The 16,269-nt window shown below is 34.0% G+C and overlaps 2 protein-coding genes across 3 annotated transcripts in view; one reads left to right on the top strand and one right to left on the bottom strand.

Annotated features, from left to right (window-relative positions):
* Nucleotides 1–16,269, bottom strand: part of LOC145248962 (mitochondrial import receptor subunit TOM70-like) — a 172,932-nt gene that overhangs the window by 40,762 nt on the left and 115,901 nt on the right. For both annotated transcript variants that reach the window (XM_080110770.1, XM_080110769.1), the window contains exon 11: nucleotides 721–843. In XM_080110770.1, the coding sequence (XP_079966896.1) occupies nucleotides 721–843 (123 nt within the window). The remainder of the gene's footprint in view (nucleotides 1–720; nucleotides 844–16,269) is intronic.
* LOC145248963 (uncharacterized) overlaps nucleotides 1–16,269 on the top strand; it is a 437,400-nt gene that overhangs the window by 382,048 nt on the left and 39,083 nt on the right. The window lies entirely within an intron of this gene.

The raw sequence follows: 16,269 nt of genomic DNA, 5'->3' as shown, positions 1-16,269 counted from the left end.
AATTTCAATAATTGCTCTCATAAAAAAAGAGGGATTGAACCTCGTAATTCACTCTTATTTGTCTATTTGTTTGCACTTTTCTCAATAACCACGTCTCAGATTTTTTTTTTAATTTTGCACAAACATTAGTCATGGTGAAAGTAAATTTTGTCCAGAATGGATATTCTGGGATAATTGTCGTTGCTACCCCGAGGGGGCATTTATAAGGGTTAAATTGCCCCCAAATCATTCGTCCATTCGTTTGTTCACACGTTTCTCAATAACCACACCTTAAATTTTAAAAAAATTTTCAAATATTAGTCATGGTGAAAGTAAATTTTTCACTTGTGGAGGGGGACATGCTTGGTTTGTTCTAAATTAAAATAAGTTCGAAATAACTTTTCAATGACTATTAATATAAAAAAAAACGATCAGAAAAATGTAATAAAAAAAAAAAAATAGCCATGAGAGAACAAAACAGTGAAGGAACTGATTTGCTTTGTCACCACTTCTGGTAGCAGCCACATTAGAAGTTAGAAAGTAAACAAGTTAATAAAAAGAAAACCCTGCTGCTTCTCTAATAGAATTGCAGCAAAAACCTGTATGCACATGTTTGTATAAATAAACATAATACTATTTATATATGAGTGAGCAACACCTATTTTACTAGTTCTTCTAATGCTAAACAGATGACAACAGACATTAAATCTGTACAAGAAAAAAAAGGTGCAATTTCCTTACCTGTGCACTTCAATGGAACCAAGAAGTTCATAAGGATATTCATAAAGTTCATCCATTTCAATTGCTTTTTCAATATAGGAACGGATTTGATCAAAATCAGGTTTATAATTCAAGAGAAGAACTCTACAACAAAAGAGACAAAAATTTTAAATGCTTAAGGGAATTTCATTTTATATTCTGCAAGATTGAACATAATTAGAAAAGTGTGACTTATGTAATAACTTTATTTTTGTTATTAAAATGTTGAAATGAGTCTAAAATAAGACATAAAAATGAAGTTAAAAACAAACTTGAATTGAAAAAAAAGAGAACAAAAAATAAGCCAGAGAAGAGAAAAAGAGAGAGAAAATGGGCTTTAATATAACCATTGAAGATTGCAGCTCAGTTACCATTAGATAATTGAAAACGCAGGTCAGTGTTTAAAAAATGGGTGATTCACCATTATCAAGTTCAATCGAAATGCTATCTTCTCTTACTATACCAAAGTGTATGGGAAGGGTGCCACTCCTTTCTCAGGATTACTCCACTTACCCTTGATCCCTCACCTTATGATGATGTGTTAAGCAAGTACGATTTTTTGAGTATTTGATATGACTCAATATTTCTCTCCTTTCCACAGGGGGATGATGCGACAAAAGGATCGTAAAGTGGGATTGTGGAGCCAAAGTCCTAGAGGAAGGACACTTTGGCCAACAAAAAATGCCTGGGCAACCCCATCAGCATTTCCCGATAGAGGTGCCTCAATCAGGGAGGGTGGCCATCCTAGAACTGCACAGGACTAGAGACATCCATCAGATAACAGAGAATAAGTCATCTTAACAATGACCTTGATTTTGTTGGTTTTGGTGGCCTCTTTAGTATGACTTTACCAGGGATTGAAACCCAATTTTCCAGCCCATTAGTGCACTCATATGAACACCATTATGCCAAATTTGGGCTTACTTCCATATAAATCTATTGATTTTAAGGTAGAAGATCCCTTATCTCCAGGAAAAGACAGCGTAAAACTCAAAAGAAAACTCAAGATTAAAGCAAATAAAAAAAAAAGAAGGAAAAGATGAAAAATTATTTCTAATAAAGTAATTTTGTCAGACCGACTTTACAAGAGTAAAGTCAAAAGAAAAATATGAATGCTTTGGACATCTTGTCCAGTATTTAAAAAAAAAAAAAACAACAACACAGGGACTGTTAAAAAAATCTTGTATATGTTACAAGGGAAGTAAACAGTTTTTTTTTTGTTTTCTTTTTTATGATAACCTGATGTTTTCACTTTAACACAAATAACACTTTAATAAACGTTGATTAGAATTTTGCATCTGTGTTGTTTGTTTCACAGTCTCTTTTGTTAGAATTGAATCTGTTTGTTCCTTTCCTTTGATTTAAAATTTATTTTTTGCCTTTTCCTTGTCTTATTCATCACATTTGACAAATAAAATTTAGCAAGAAAAAAAACTTGAATTTTATAATTACTTAATTTCTTTGTCTAGTTAATATTAGCAAGTAAAATATATTTTTTCATTAAACACTACATTTTTATGACAGCATTTGTAAAATCGAAACATAGGATTATCTCCCTTAGCAAGAAACAAATAATTACAATTACTGCTGCTTGACTTTTATATTGACACAAATTGTTTCATATCTAATTTTAAAAAAAATTTTATATTAATATAAAAAATACATACAATGTATATTATATATATGACAAACTCATAACATATACTTATTTAAATTATTATTTTTAGCAAGGTTTATGATTAAATACTATAAAAGAACGAATTGAAAATATTGAAAAAGAATGAATTTAGAAGAACAATTTTGGGGTTCATGTAATGAAATTTTTAAGAGTGAGTGAGTGAATGTGTTTGTTTAACGGCATTTCAACCCCTAAGGGTCATTTAATGCCAAAAAATATTGTTGATATAATAGGTTTTCAGTTTCTTGTAAAAATATTTTGGGATTCTTGAAAAGTTTATCTTTTGAAGCAAGATGCTTTAGGTTTTCCGAAAAATTGTTTTAGTTGTAAGAGATTTGTTTTTCTAAAATGAATTTTCCTTGTTTACTTTATAGGAGTTTGAATACATTCGTTTCTTTTAAATAGTTTATGATTTGTTGGGGCTCCACTTCTTGGAACACTTTTCTAATGTTTGTTGTTTTAAAATATTCCTTCCGAGTGTGTTTGTGTTTTCTACATTCCATCAGTAGATGTTTAGTTGTTAGTTGCAGAGTATGCAATTTGGTGTTTCCTCCACTTTGATTAGGTAGGAATGAGTTAATTTTGTATGTCCAATTCGTATTCGGTTTAGTACAATTTCTTTTCTTCTTCCTTTAAAAATTTTTGGTTTTTCATTTTTAATTATTGCTTGATGTTCATGCAATTTGTTTGCAGTGCATTTGTTCCATTCCTCTTGCCACATGTTTTCTATATATTCGTTGATTTTTCTTTTTAGGTCTGTGTGTGGTATTTTAATTTTTTTCATTTGGTGGTTTGTGGCCAGTTTGTCTGCCTTTTCATTTCCTGGGATGCCGACATGGCTTGGTATCCAGGCTATTATAATTTTTTTATTGTTTTTTTTTTTCGGTTATTTCGTTGTATTCTTGTATAATTTCTGTGATAAAAGGGTGTTTAGATTTTTCTTCAAGGGCCATGATACAGGATAGGGAGTCTGTATATATTATGAATTTTTGTTCGTTGATGTCTTTGATGTGTTTGAGAGCTAATTTGATGGCCTGCAGCTCGGCTGTATATATTGAAGCCTCGTTGAGCAGTCGTATTTGATATTGATTTTGTCCATCTGTGCATGCTGTACTTGTTCCATTTATAGTTTTAGACTCATCGGTGTATATTTCTATGTATTCTGCATATTTTTCTCTTCATTCTCCAAAGTTACTTCTGTTTGTTATATTATTTGTAATGTTTTTCTTGTGAGCAGTAAGTGTTAGGTCGGTTTTTGGTTTGTGTAATGTCCATGGTGGTCTGTCGTTTATTTTTTGAGTAATTATATTGTCGGGTTTTCACTGGTTTGATGTATTATTTCTTTAATTCTGTGTCCAAAGGAGGGTATACTTTTTGGTTTCCCTGAATAAAAGTTTGTACATTGTGGGTTGAAGGTAGTTTTGTATGTTGGGTTTTCGGGGTTGCTTTGTAGTTTTGTTGCGTATTGTAATGCTAGTTTTTCCCATCTTAAATGCAGGGGTAGCTCTTGGCCTTCTACATGCAGGTTTTCCATTGGTGAAGTTCGATAGGCTCCCAGGCTAAGTCTTAAACTTTGATTCTGTATTGTTAGTAGTTTGTTTTTGTAGTAAGTAGAGCTGTATATGGCACAACCATAGTCCAGTTTGGATCTGATATGTGAGCAGTATATTTTGAGCATTGTAGCTTGATCTGCTCCCCAGTCTAGTTTTGATACTATTTTTAAGATATTTATTGCTTTTAAGCATTTTTGTTTTAATTTGTTAATGTGCTCCTTGAAGTTTAGTTTATTATCAAAAATGATCCCTAGAAATTTGGTATGTTGTACTACTGGTATTAGTTGTCCATCTAGTTTGAGCTGTGGGTCAAGGTGGTATTTTCGTTTCTTACAAAAGTGGATACATGTGGTTTTGCTTTTGGACATTTTGAATCCATTTTCGTTAACCCAAAGATCTATTTTGTTAAGGCAATGTTGCATTTGTCTTTCGATAGTTGGCATATTTGGTGATGAGCAAGTTATTGAAAAGTCATCAACAAATAATGTTTTTTCGAATCCCATGTTAACATTTTTTATTATACCATTGATTTTAATTAGAAAAAGGGTGGCAGATAGTACACTACCCTGTGGTACCTCTGTTTCTTGTGTGTATTGATCTGATGTTATATTTCCTAAGCATACTTTAAATGTTCTGTGGGATAGGAATTCTTGGATAAATTTTGCTCTGATTCCCATATTATGAATATCTTTCAAGATTTCGTACCTCCACATGGTGTCATACGCTTTTTCGATATCGAAAAAGATTGAGACCATGTGATGGTTTCTTATTAGACCATTACGAATATATGTTTCTAGCCGAATAAGTTGGTCTTTAGTACCTTTATTTTGTCTAAATCCACTTTGGTGTGTAGAGATGAGGTTATATTTTTCTAAACGCCACATTAGTCTTGTATTAACCATCCTTTCTGTTGTTTTGCATATACAGCTTGTTAGGGTGATGGGACGATAATTGGTAGGATTGGAGTGATCTTTTCCTGTTTTAGGAATTGGGATGATATTGGATTCGAGCCAGTGTTTTGGGAAATTGTTAGTCCACCATATGTTGTTAATTATCTGTAAGAGAATGTTGAGAGATATGTCTGGCATGTGTTTTAAAAATTGATAGTGTATGTCGTCTGGACCGGTAGCTGTATCTTTACTTTTATGAATTGCATTTTTTAGTTCTGTTATCGTGAAAGAGATGTTATAGTATTCTTTGTTATTGGATGTGAAGTTGAGTTTTTCTTTTTCTGCGTTGTTTTTATATTTTTGGAATTTGGGGGAGTAGTGAATGGATGATGAGTTTTGGCTGAATTCATTTGCGATTATGTTTGCTATTTCATTTTTGTCTATAGTTTGTCTACCATTTGGTGTACTTATATTATTTATTGGTGTTCCAAGTTTTTTTCTGGTTATTTTTCTTATTATTTCCCATGTTTTTTTGATGGCGTGTTGTTCAATTTGGAAATATAGTTTTGCCAGGTTTCTTTTTTGCTTTTTTTTATAATATAGCACACTTTTGCTTGTGCTTGTAGGTATTTTTGGAGGTTGGGTTTTGTAGGATGTCGTTTAAAGTGTTTTAGTATTTTTTTCCTGTTGGCTATTGCTTCTTTACATTCTGTTGTGAACCATGGTGTTGATTTTGGGTGTGGTTTAGTGGAAGATTTTGGGATTGTCTTGATTGCTATTTCGTTTAGTATATTGGTGAAAGCTAACATAGGATCTGGTTTGCTAACTATTTCTTGATTAATTAAGTTTGTACAAAGTTTGCTAAATTCAGTCCAGTTAGCTTTATAGATTTGCTATTTTGGTTTTGTTTCTTCTGTTGCAGGTTCTTGGGTTTTGAGAAAAATTGGAAAGTGATCGCTGCCACACTGGTCGTTATGTACCTTCCATTGGAAGTCCATAAATATTGTGGGGGAGCATAGTGTTAGGTCAATAGCTGATGTCGTTCTTGTGCCTGGGTGAAGGGATGTGTGTGTTTTGTCGTTAAATATAGCTATTTCGGGTGATTCCAGTAATGATTCAATGATTTTCCCAGTTTGGTTAATATTCTCACATCCCCACATTTTGTTATGGGCATTGAAGTCTCCCATTAATATAAAAGGTGCGGGAGTTGTGTTATCAGATCTTCAATTTCGGTTTTATTTAGTTTATGTTTAGGTGGAATGTAGATTGAACAAATAGTTGTTGGTTGGTGGAGTGTAGCTTTAATTGCTTTTGTTTGGAGTTGTAGTTTTATATGTTTTTTTATTATAATTGAGGTGCCTCCTATTGGTCAGTTATCTGTTTGTGATCTATTTGGTTGGTTGTAAATGTGGTATCCTTTGAAGTTGATGGTGTCCGTTTCTTTTAGAAGAGTTTCCTGTAGGCCAATTATGCTGGGGTTATATTGTGCTATTATATGTTTGATTTCTTCGTAGTTTGGTTTTATGCATCTGCAGTTCCACTGTATGATGTTTTTATTCATTTGCATAAATAAGTACGTTTTTTTTTGTTTTTGTTTTTAACTGTTTAGTTTTTGTTTAGGTTTTTATATCTAGTATTCTATTGACTTGTGTTTTGAGTGGTTTTTGTTTTGTGTTTACTTGAATTGCTTGGTTCCACAGTCTCCATTTTCTCCCCCTGGTCAGTTCTGTTTTTGGAGCTAGATTTATTTCTGTGACTCTCGATTTCAATCAATTCATATTTATTTTCGTTTTCGATTAATATTATTTCTGTTTTTTGTTTATTTTGGTTTTTGGAAAGAGGATTTGTGTTTTCCCGTTCTGTTATCTTTCCAGATATTGTGTGTTTATCTTCTGCTTTTGTTCTTGTTCGTGATTTGGATCTTTCACGGTTTATTTGTGGTTTTTGTTGTTCGGATTCTTTTTTGTTCTTTGGGACTTGTTTTAGATCATTTGACTGAGTTTTAGAAGATACTGGTATTTGTTTCTTGTTTTCGTTTTGGTTAGTTTTTAAAGTTTCAATTAAATTTTTGAGTTCGGAGATTAGCTTAAGTAGGTCTTGGTAGTGGGTTTGGTTTGTTTGTTTGGCTTGAAATTTTATTGATGTCTGCGTAAGTGTTTATTTTTTCGAGAGCTTGCTATTTTTCTTGCTTCAGGAAAGGATACGTTTTGTTTGTATTTTATTTCAGCTATTTCTTTTTTGAAGATTTTGCATATTTTAGAGTATGCTGGGTGTTTTTCTTGGCAATTTGGGCATTTTGTTTCGTTGGGGCATTCACTTTCAGTGTGATTAGGTTCTTTTAGGCCACATTTTCCACATATTTTCTGTCCTTTGCATGTTTCTCTGCTATGTCCATATTTATGACACTTAAAACATCTCAGAGGGGCTGGTATATATTGTTCTATTTTTTCTATTGTATATCCGATTTTTATTTCTTTGGGAATTTTTGGTGCATTGAATGTTAGTACATAGGTTTTTGTAGGTATGGTTTGATCATTCCTTTTTATATTTATTCGAACGTGATCGATTACTCCCTGTTTTCTTAGGGCATTTTCTATTTCTTCTGCTGTAGCCAAGGTTAATTCATGGCTTTTTATGACACCTTTTGATGTGTTTAATCTTTCATGAGCAAAACTTTTGCATTTATAGATATGGAATTTTTCCATCTCTAAGATGTTTTTTGTGTCTTTATAGTGGTCTACTGTGACAAGTAGATTGCCATTTTTCATTTTTTTTTTTTTTTGCTGTTTTTGGGTTGCTATTTTGAGACAGTATTTTTTCAATTAAGAATGGAGACAGATCGCTGATCTTTTTTCCTTCTAAGGTTTTGATTACTATGAATCTTAGGTATTTTTCTTTATCAATTATTTCATAGTTATATTCTTGCTCACTGTCTGAGCTGGTTACATCAGAGTGGGTTCTTTTCGATTTTGTTGTATTTTTTTTGGTTTCTGGGTTTTTTGTTTGGGTTTATTATATCCATGAAAGTTTGTTTAGATTTTCATCTCTTTTGCTCCCCACCCTCCTCGGAGCCCAAAACTGGGAGATGTTAGGAGGGAAACTCATTCTCCCTTTCATCCCAGGGATACAAAAAAGATATACTCAATTGGTTGAGTTTGTTCCATCATTTCCTGTTTCCTCCTTTAGTTTCTTCTTTCTCAGTTTGATAGAAAAATTGGTTAGGGAGCAGTTGTGTGGTTTTGTCTCATCAATTGATTGACCCTTGCTATCGCCTTCTAACACTTACCTGGTTTATCTACATTTGTAGTAATAAGATGTATTATCTTTAGATTAAATTTGTTTATTTATTTTTTTTTAAATGTTATAATTGACAATTTCAGTGTAAGTGTTAGGGCTTGACATGACTAGCTGATTGATCGGATCGGGCCTCTCCGGCCGCCCGTCTAGCCTAGTACAAGGCCAAAGTGGAGTGTTGCAACTGATACCTTTATTTTCCCTAGGCATCAGTTGCTCAGCCACCAGGATCTTTTTCCTAGGCATCACGGGTTGCCACCCACGGCAAACAGGTAGCCCCATTGGGGGACTTTTACCCTCTGCAGGGGGGGAGGGGCAGTCGGCATATTCTAATGCCCCACCGACAGGGCCGAAATTTTTAAGAGAATTTTATCTGTAGATTACTATTATATTTTCTCATGGTGTGTGTGTAGTATGAACAGTGGGAAAAGTTGTGGATGTGCAAGAAATAAACAAAAAGGGATGATTGGAAATACTATTATGTTGAAATACCATTGTTGAATAGAGTTTTCATAGGACCAAGAAAGTCTTGAAGTTACAAAAGCAAAAGTTTAGAAATCATAAGATAAAAGAAAATGATGTTGCAGAAATGTTGAAGGCTGCGAGTGTAACATGATCACAAACTTAATAAATCAGATGATAGAAGAGGTTGTTCTGAAAGATTAGAATCTTAGTCCAATATTGAACACTAATATTATAATTTATCCCAAGAGTAGTACCTTGAGAAAAAGAAAATTCTGTGTTTTGTCGATTTGGAGATAACTTTGAACAGGGTACCAAAAAATGTCATCTCATGGGCTTTACATAAATTAGGAGAAAGAAAGTGGTTAATAAAGGTTGTGCAAACAATGTATAGCAAATTTCATACATCATTTGTATGGTGTCCATTGCTTTTTATTTGTTTCTTACAAGTATTGTTCCGGGAGTTATGTACATGTCAGAAGAATAGCTTTATGCTGAGGATTTATTTAGTGCTTGCTTGTAAAACAATGGAAGATCAACTTGCTAAGTTGGATACTTGGAGGAAAGCTGTAGAAAGTCAAGGTCCAAGATTGAATGTTACTAAGACCAAAGTGATAAGCCCCCAGAAATAGGAAGGTTCTGCACAATTTGTGGAAAGGAAGTTTGGCACAACTCAATTTTTTGTAGTACTTTTACACAAAAAGTGCAGAGGACTATCAAGCAATTTAATAGATGACGAGTTTGTGTATGAAAGAAGTGTAAAAAAATGGAGACTGATGAGAATTTAGATGAGCAAAAAGTATATTTGAGGTTGTCCAGAAGTTTTGTTACCTTGGTGATAACATTGATGTTGCAAATAGTTCAGGAAAGTTCTACCATTACTAACCGGTTGAATATTACAACTGTTGACCAAGGAAAATATCAATTAAACAAGTTGATGATATATGAAAGTGAAACCTAGTGAGAAAGGGTTGAGGATATGTGTTGCATGCAAAGAAATTATATGAGAATTGGGGAGTAAGTGAGTTTGCTTAACGGCATTTCAACCTCTAGGGGTTATTTAATGCCAAGAAAAGGTTTATTGACATAGGAAGTTTTAAATTGCTTTAAAAGTTTATCTCCAGAAGCAAGATGCTTTAAATTTTCCGAAAAGTTTGTTTTCAACATAAAGAGTTTGTTTTTCTAAAATAGAATGTTACTAGATTATTTTATAAGAGTTTAAATAAATTTGTTTCTTTTAAGTAATTTGAAAATCTGCTGAGGCTCCACTAAATATTTTCCCAATACTTGTGTTCTGAAATATCTCTTCTGGATGTGTTTATATCCTCTACACTCCATCAGTAGATGTTTTATCGTTATTTGTTGGTTGCACTTTTTCTGCTTTGATTAGGTAGGAATGAGTTAGTTTTGTGTCCAATTCTTATTCGGTTCAGTACAATCTCCTCCCTTCTTCCCTTCAAGGCATTTTGTTTTTTATTTTCGATTTTAGGCTGATGTCCATACAGTTTGTTTTGTGTGCATCTACTCCACTCTTCTTGCCACATGTTTTCCATATGTTCGTTATTTTTTCTTTTTAGCTCTGTTTGTGGAATGTTAATGTTTTTAATGGTTTGGTGTTTTGTAGCTTCTCTAGTTTACTGACCCTTTTGTTTCCTGGGATGCCAACATGGCTTCGCATCCAAGCCATTACAATTGTTTTGCCTTCCTAAACTATTTGATTGTGTTCATGTATTTCTATATGAACGGTTTTCCCTTCTTAAGAGCCATGATACAAGATAGTGAGTCTGTGTATATGATAAACTTTTGTTTGTCTTTGATATATTTGAGTGCCATTTTGCTTGTAGTTCAGTTATGTATATTGAAGTATCAGTGAACAGTCGTACTTGGTATTGGCTTTGCCCATCTGTATATGTTGCGCCTGTTCCATTTATAGTTTTCGACTCATCGGTGTATATTTTTTTTATATTCTGCATATTTTTCTCTGAGTTCTCCGAAGTTGTTTCTGTTTGTTAAATTGTTTGTAATGTTTTTCTTATATTTATTGAGTGTTGGATCAATCATTTATTTTTTGTGTAATTATATTGTCTGGGTTTTCATTAATTTGTAGTAGTATTTCTTTGATTCTGTGTCCAAAAGAGGGTATGCTTTTTGGTTTCCCTGAATAAAAGTTGGTAAATTGTAGGTTGAAGATAAATTTGTACGTTGGGTTTTCAGGATTGCTTTGCAGCTTTGTTGCATATTGCAAGCTAGTTTTTCCCATCTTAGGTTTGTGGGCTTCTACATCGAGGCTTTCCATTGGTGAGGTTCGATAAGCTCGCAGGCTGAGTCTCAAACCTTGATTCCATATAGTTAGATTTTTTTTTGTAGGATTTGTGAGTGGAGCTGAATAAGGCACAACCATAGTCCAGTTTAGATCTTATATGTGAGCAGTATATTTTGAGCATTGTAGCTTGATCTGCTCCCCAGTCGCGTTTGGATATTATGATTATTTGGATAAGATGTTTATTGCTTTTAAGCATTTTTGCTTTAAGTTGTTGATGTACTCCTTGAAGTTCAATTTAGGATAATGATTCCTAAATTTTGATATGTTGTACTACTGGTATTAATTGTCCATCTAGTTTGAGCTGTGAGTCAAGGTGGTATTTTTGTTTCCTACAAAAGTGGATACATGTGGTTTTACTTTTGGATATTTTAAATCCATTTGAGACAATGTTGCATTTGTCTTTCAATAGTTGGCATATTTGGTGATGAGCAAATTATAGAAAAGTCATCAACAAATAGTGTTTTTTCAAATCCTATGTTAACAGTATTAGTTATATCATTGAATTTAATTAGAAATAGGGTGACAGATAATACACCACCCTGTGGTACCTCTGTTTCTTGTATGTATTGGTCTGATGTTATATTTCCCAAGCATACTTTATATGTTCCATAAGATAAACATTGCTAGGTTTCCTCTGATTCCCATATTATGAATATCTTTCAGGATGCCATACCTCCATGTGGTGTCATGCTTTTTCAAGATCACAAAAGATTGACACCACATGGTGGTTTCTTATTAGACCATTACAGATGAATGTTTCTAGTCGAATAAGTTGGTCATTAGTACCTTGGTTTTGTCTAAATCCACTTTGGTGTCTGGAGATGATGTTAAATTTTTCTAAATGCCACATCAGTCTTCTATTGAACATCCTTTCCATTGTTTTACAGATACAACTTGTTAGAGCGATGGGACGATAATTGGTAGGGTTGGAATGGTCCTTTCCTCACTTAGGAATTGGAATGATGTTGGATTCGAGCCAGTGTCTTGAGAGGTTGTTAGACCACGAAAATGTTGATTATCTGTAGGAAAATGTTGAGAGAAGTGTCTGGCAGGTGTTTTAACAATTGATGATGGATCTCGTCTGGTGCAGTGGCTGTATCTTTACTTCTATGTATTGAATTCTTGAGTTCTATTATTGTGAATGTAGTGTTATAATATTCCTTGTTATTGAATGTGAAGTTGAGTCTTTGCTTTTCTGCATTATTTTTACATTTTTGGAATTTAGGGGAGTAGTGATCGGATGACGAGTTTTGACTGAATTCATTTGCGATTATATTTGCTATTTCTCCTTTGTTTATAGTTCGTCCTCCATTTGGTGTACTTATATGGCTGATAGGTGTTCCAATTTTTTCCCAGTTATTTTTCTTCTTATTCTTATTTTCCATGTTCTTTTTAGTGGCATGTGGTTTAGTTTGGAAAAATAATTTTGCCAGGTTTCTTTTTTGCTTTTTTTTTTTTTAATAATGTAGCGCGCTTTTGTTCATGCTTTTTGGTATTTTTGTAGGATGTTTTTTTGAAGAATTTCAGCATTTTTTTCCTGTTGGTTATTGTCTCTTTGCATTCTGTTGGAACCATGGCATTGTTTCTGAATGTGGTTTAGTGGAGGGATTGTTTTGGTTGTTGTTTCGTTTAGTATATTGGTGAAAGCTAACATTGGATTTGGTTTGTCAACTATTTCTTGATTAATTAATGTTGAGCAAAGTTTACTAAATTCAGTCCAGTTAGTTTTATAGATTTGCCATTTTGGTTTTATTTCTTCTGTTGCAGGTTCCTGAGTTTTGAGAAAGATTGGGAAGTGGTGACTGCCACACTGGTCATTATGTACCTCCCATTGAAAGTCCATAAATATTGTGGAGGAGCATAGGGTTAGGTTAATAGCTGATATCGTTCCTGTTCCTGGGTGAATATATGTGTGTATTTTGTTATTGAGTATACATAGTTCAGGAGATTCCAGCAGTGACGCAATGATTTTCCCAATTTGATTGATATTTTCACATCCCCACATTTTGTTGTGGGCATTAAGTCCCCCATTAAAATGAAAGAGGTGAGGAGTTGTGCTATCGGTTTTATTCAGTTTGTATTGAAGTGGAATGTAGATTGAACAAATAGTTGTCGGTCAGTGGCGTGAGACTTTAATTGCTATTGCTTGAAAGTTTGTTTGGAGTTGTAATTTCATATGTGGTATCTGTTTTATTATAATTGAGGTGCCACCTATTAGTCGGTTATCTCTTTCTGATCTATTTGTTTGGTTATGATAATCTGGGAGTTTGCGCAAATTTTTGGTTGAGATTTTGATTGGGAACTTTGTTTTTGGTCTGTTGTTGAAGTTCTTTTTACTGTACTGGTTTGGTTAATGGTTTTTTTCTTTTTAATTCTTCAAGTAAGCTTTTTGTTTCATTCAAAAGCTTTGTGATGATATCAATATTGATATTGGTGGAGTTAGATGTTATTGAATGATGATTTGATATATTGGAATACTGCATATTTCTTTTAGTTATATCTGCATAGTTGGAGCTTTCTATAGTTTTTCTAGCTTTGATAAATGAGACGTTATTATTATTGTATTTTAAGTATCACCTTTTTTTTTTTTTTTACAGATTGGGCAGATTTTTGAGCTGTCGTAGTGGTTTTCATGGCAGTTAGCACATTTGAGCTCTTTTTGGCAATCATGGTGGGAGTCTTTTTCACCACATCTTATGCATGTTGGTGGCCGTGAACATTGATCACGATGGTGTTCATATTTTGACAGTTATGGCATTTAAGGGGGTTTGGGATGTATGGTTCAGTATTGACTGTTAGGTAACCAATTTTGATTTTTTTTTTTAGGGATTATTGGACTGTTGAATGTATGTGTTGGTCAGTATAGTTTCGGAATTTTTTTGTATTTGAATTTTTTGTACATCTGCGACGTTTTGTGATCTGAGTTTTTTTTTTTATTTCATCTATTGCACATAATGCAAGTTCAGTGGTCTTGATGACTCCTTTGCTTGAATTTAGTGTTTCGTGTGGGTAAATTTTAATGCTTTTGTTATCAAAATGTTTCCATTTTATCAGTTCTTTTTTATTTTCTATTTGTATTAATATTGTGCCATCGTTAAGTTTTTTTAACTGATATAGGTTTAATACTTTGTGACAGTAGTTTTTCAATTTTAAATGGAGAGTTTTAGTTATGGGTTGTTGACTGGTTGATTCCATTACTAAGTATGTTGGAAAGTTTGTATTCATTGGCATTGGATCGGTGTCAGAGTCTGAGCTAGAAAGGTCAGAGACTTACTTGGGAGTGAGGAGTGATTTTTTTTTTTTTTTTTAGGCTTGCATGGGTAAATATTAGGTGTATTTGTTTATTTCATCTCTCCTGTTCCCCACCCGCCGCGGAGTCCTTTGTATGGAGGTGTTGAGAGGGAAACCCTTTCGCCTCAACACAACAGGGATACAAGAGGGGTATACTCTGCTTGTTGGTAGATCCAAGCACCTTTGGTATTTTCATTTTTACTAACGATTCATTTAATAGCCTCCTTTTTAGAAAAAATGTCGGTCTCTCAACCATGTTAAGTCCATTGTCCAATGAGAAGATTGACTCTTGAGCCACTGCTTGCTAAATCCCTTTGTTGAGTCGTGTTGAGGGTGTAGGTGTATTTATGGTTTTGTTTGTGAGATTTAGAGCTTGGCATGTCCTGCCGATTGATCAGAGCAGACCTTTCCAACTGCCCGTCTGGCTGAGGTAAGGACCAAAGGAGGAGGAAGAGGAGCTCATTCCCATCCTCCACGTCCCACAACCACCAGGATTCCATTCCAAGGGGTCATGGGTCATCACCCATGGCCTGCAGGTGGCCCCATTGAGAGACTTTTACCCTCTGCAGTGGGGGAGTCAGCATATTCTAATGCCCTGCCAACAGGACGAGCATATTTTGGGGATATTTACATTTATTTTATTTGTAAATGGATAAAAGTCAACAAAAACAAAATATCAAGATAAATCAAACATTTATTTGACTAACATTTAGTTTCATGGCTTGATTTGATGGTTTTGTTTTGTGGTATATCAACTCCTTTCGGATCATGCAATGTTGAATCCAGTTGTTTTGGAAAAAATTTTTGAAGTTTCAAGCTCTTTACATCTTCACATATTTGTAGAGATTGGTTTGGTAGAGTAGGGAAGTGGGAGTGCAAAAAGGGGGGAGGGGAACTGTTGTTTTGGGCTTCGCAAAACATAATTTAGTTGTGCAAAGAGTTAAAAAACAAAAAGGTGCATTTGAGACAGAAAGCCATCTTTCGACAGCCTGATCTGGTTGCACTAGGCCAATTGGAGAGTAATTGGCGTCAAAAAGATGTAGTTAGATCTGATGGTCTTAGAAGATACATCTAGATAGTATAGGGAGATATATTCAGAAAACTGTTGGTTTTATCAACATTGAAAGTATGGATGAAAGTTAATAGATGGAGAATAGTTACGGCATCAAGGGAATGGCAATGGGAGAAAATGATAAAGATGGATTTGAGAGAAAGAGAGATGAATAAATGGATGGGAGAGGTTAGTTTGGAAGTCAAATTTTAAAAGCCATTCAACACATGTGAGCATGTAAAATTAAACCAAATTGTCAAAAGAAAAATGTTTACGAGTTGTGCTCAGGATAGAGCAAATTTTTCACAATAAGAAATAAATGAAAAAAGAAAAAAAAGAGGAATAGATAGAGAAAAAAAAGGAAGTAGGATAGAGAGAAAAAGGGTAGGTAAAGAAAGAGAGAGTGAAAGGAAAGAAGTGATAGAAGGGGAAAACGATAGGGGAGAGAAAGGAACCAGGAGAAAGACAAGAAAGGGAAAGGAGAAAGACAAGAAAGGGAAAGGAGAAAGACAAGAAAGGGAAAGGAGAAAGACAAGAAAGGGAAAGGAGAAAGACAAGAAAGGGAAAGGAGAAAGACAAGAAAGGGAAAGGAGAAAGACAAGAAAGGGAAAGGAGAAAGACAAGAAAGGGAAAGGAGAAAGACAAGAAAGGGAAAGGAGAAAGACAAGAAAGGGAAAGGAGAAAGACAAGAAAGGGAAAGGAGAAAGACAAGAAAGGGAAAGGAGAAAGACAAGAAAGGGAAAGGAGAAAGACAAGAAAGGGAAAGGAGAAAGACAAGAAAGGGAAAGGAGAAAGACAAGAAAGGGAAAGGAGAAAGAGAAGAAAGGGAAAGGAGAAAGACAAAAAAGGGAAAAGAGAAAGACAAGAAAGGGAAAAGAGAAAGACAAGAAAGGGAAAAAAGAAAGACAAGAAAGAAGGCCGCCAACTCCCAATATTTCCTCCTGTATCAGAAACCACGCTATGTGATATACGTATATCTGTACGTGATG

This window comes from Euprymna scolopes, chromosome 27 (assembly GCF_053919585.1).
Source record: "Euprymna scolopes isolate OS-2025 chromosome 27, ASM5391958v1, whole genome shotgun sequence".
NCBI lineage: Eukaryota > Metazoa > Mollusca > Cephalopoda > Sepiida > Sepiolidae > Euprymna > Euprymna scolopes.
This window is presented reverse-complemented; position numbering and strand designations above follow the sequence as displayed.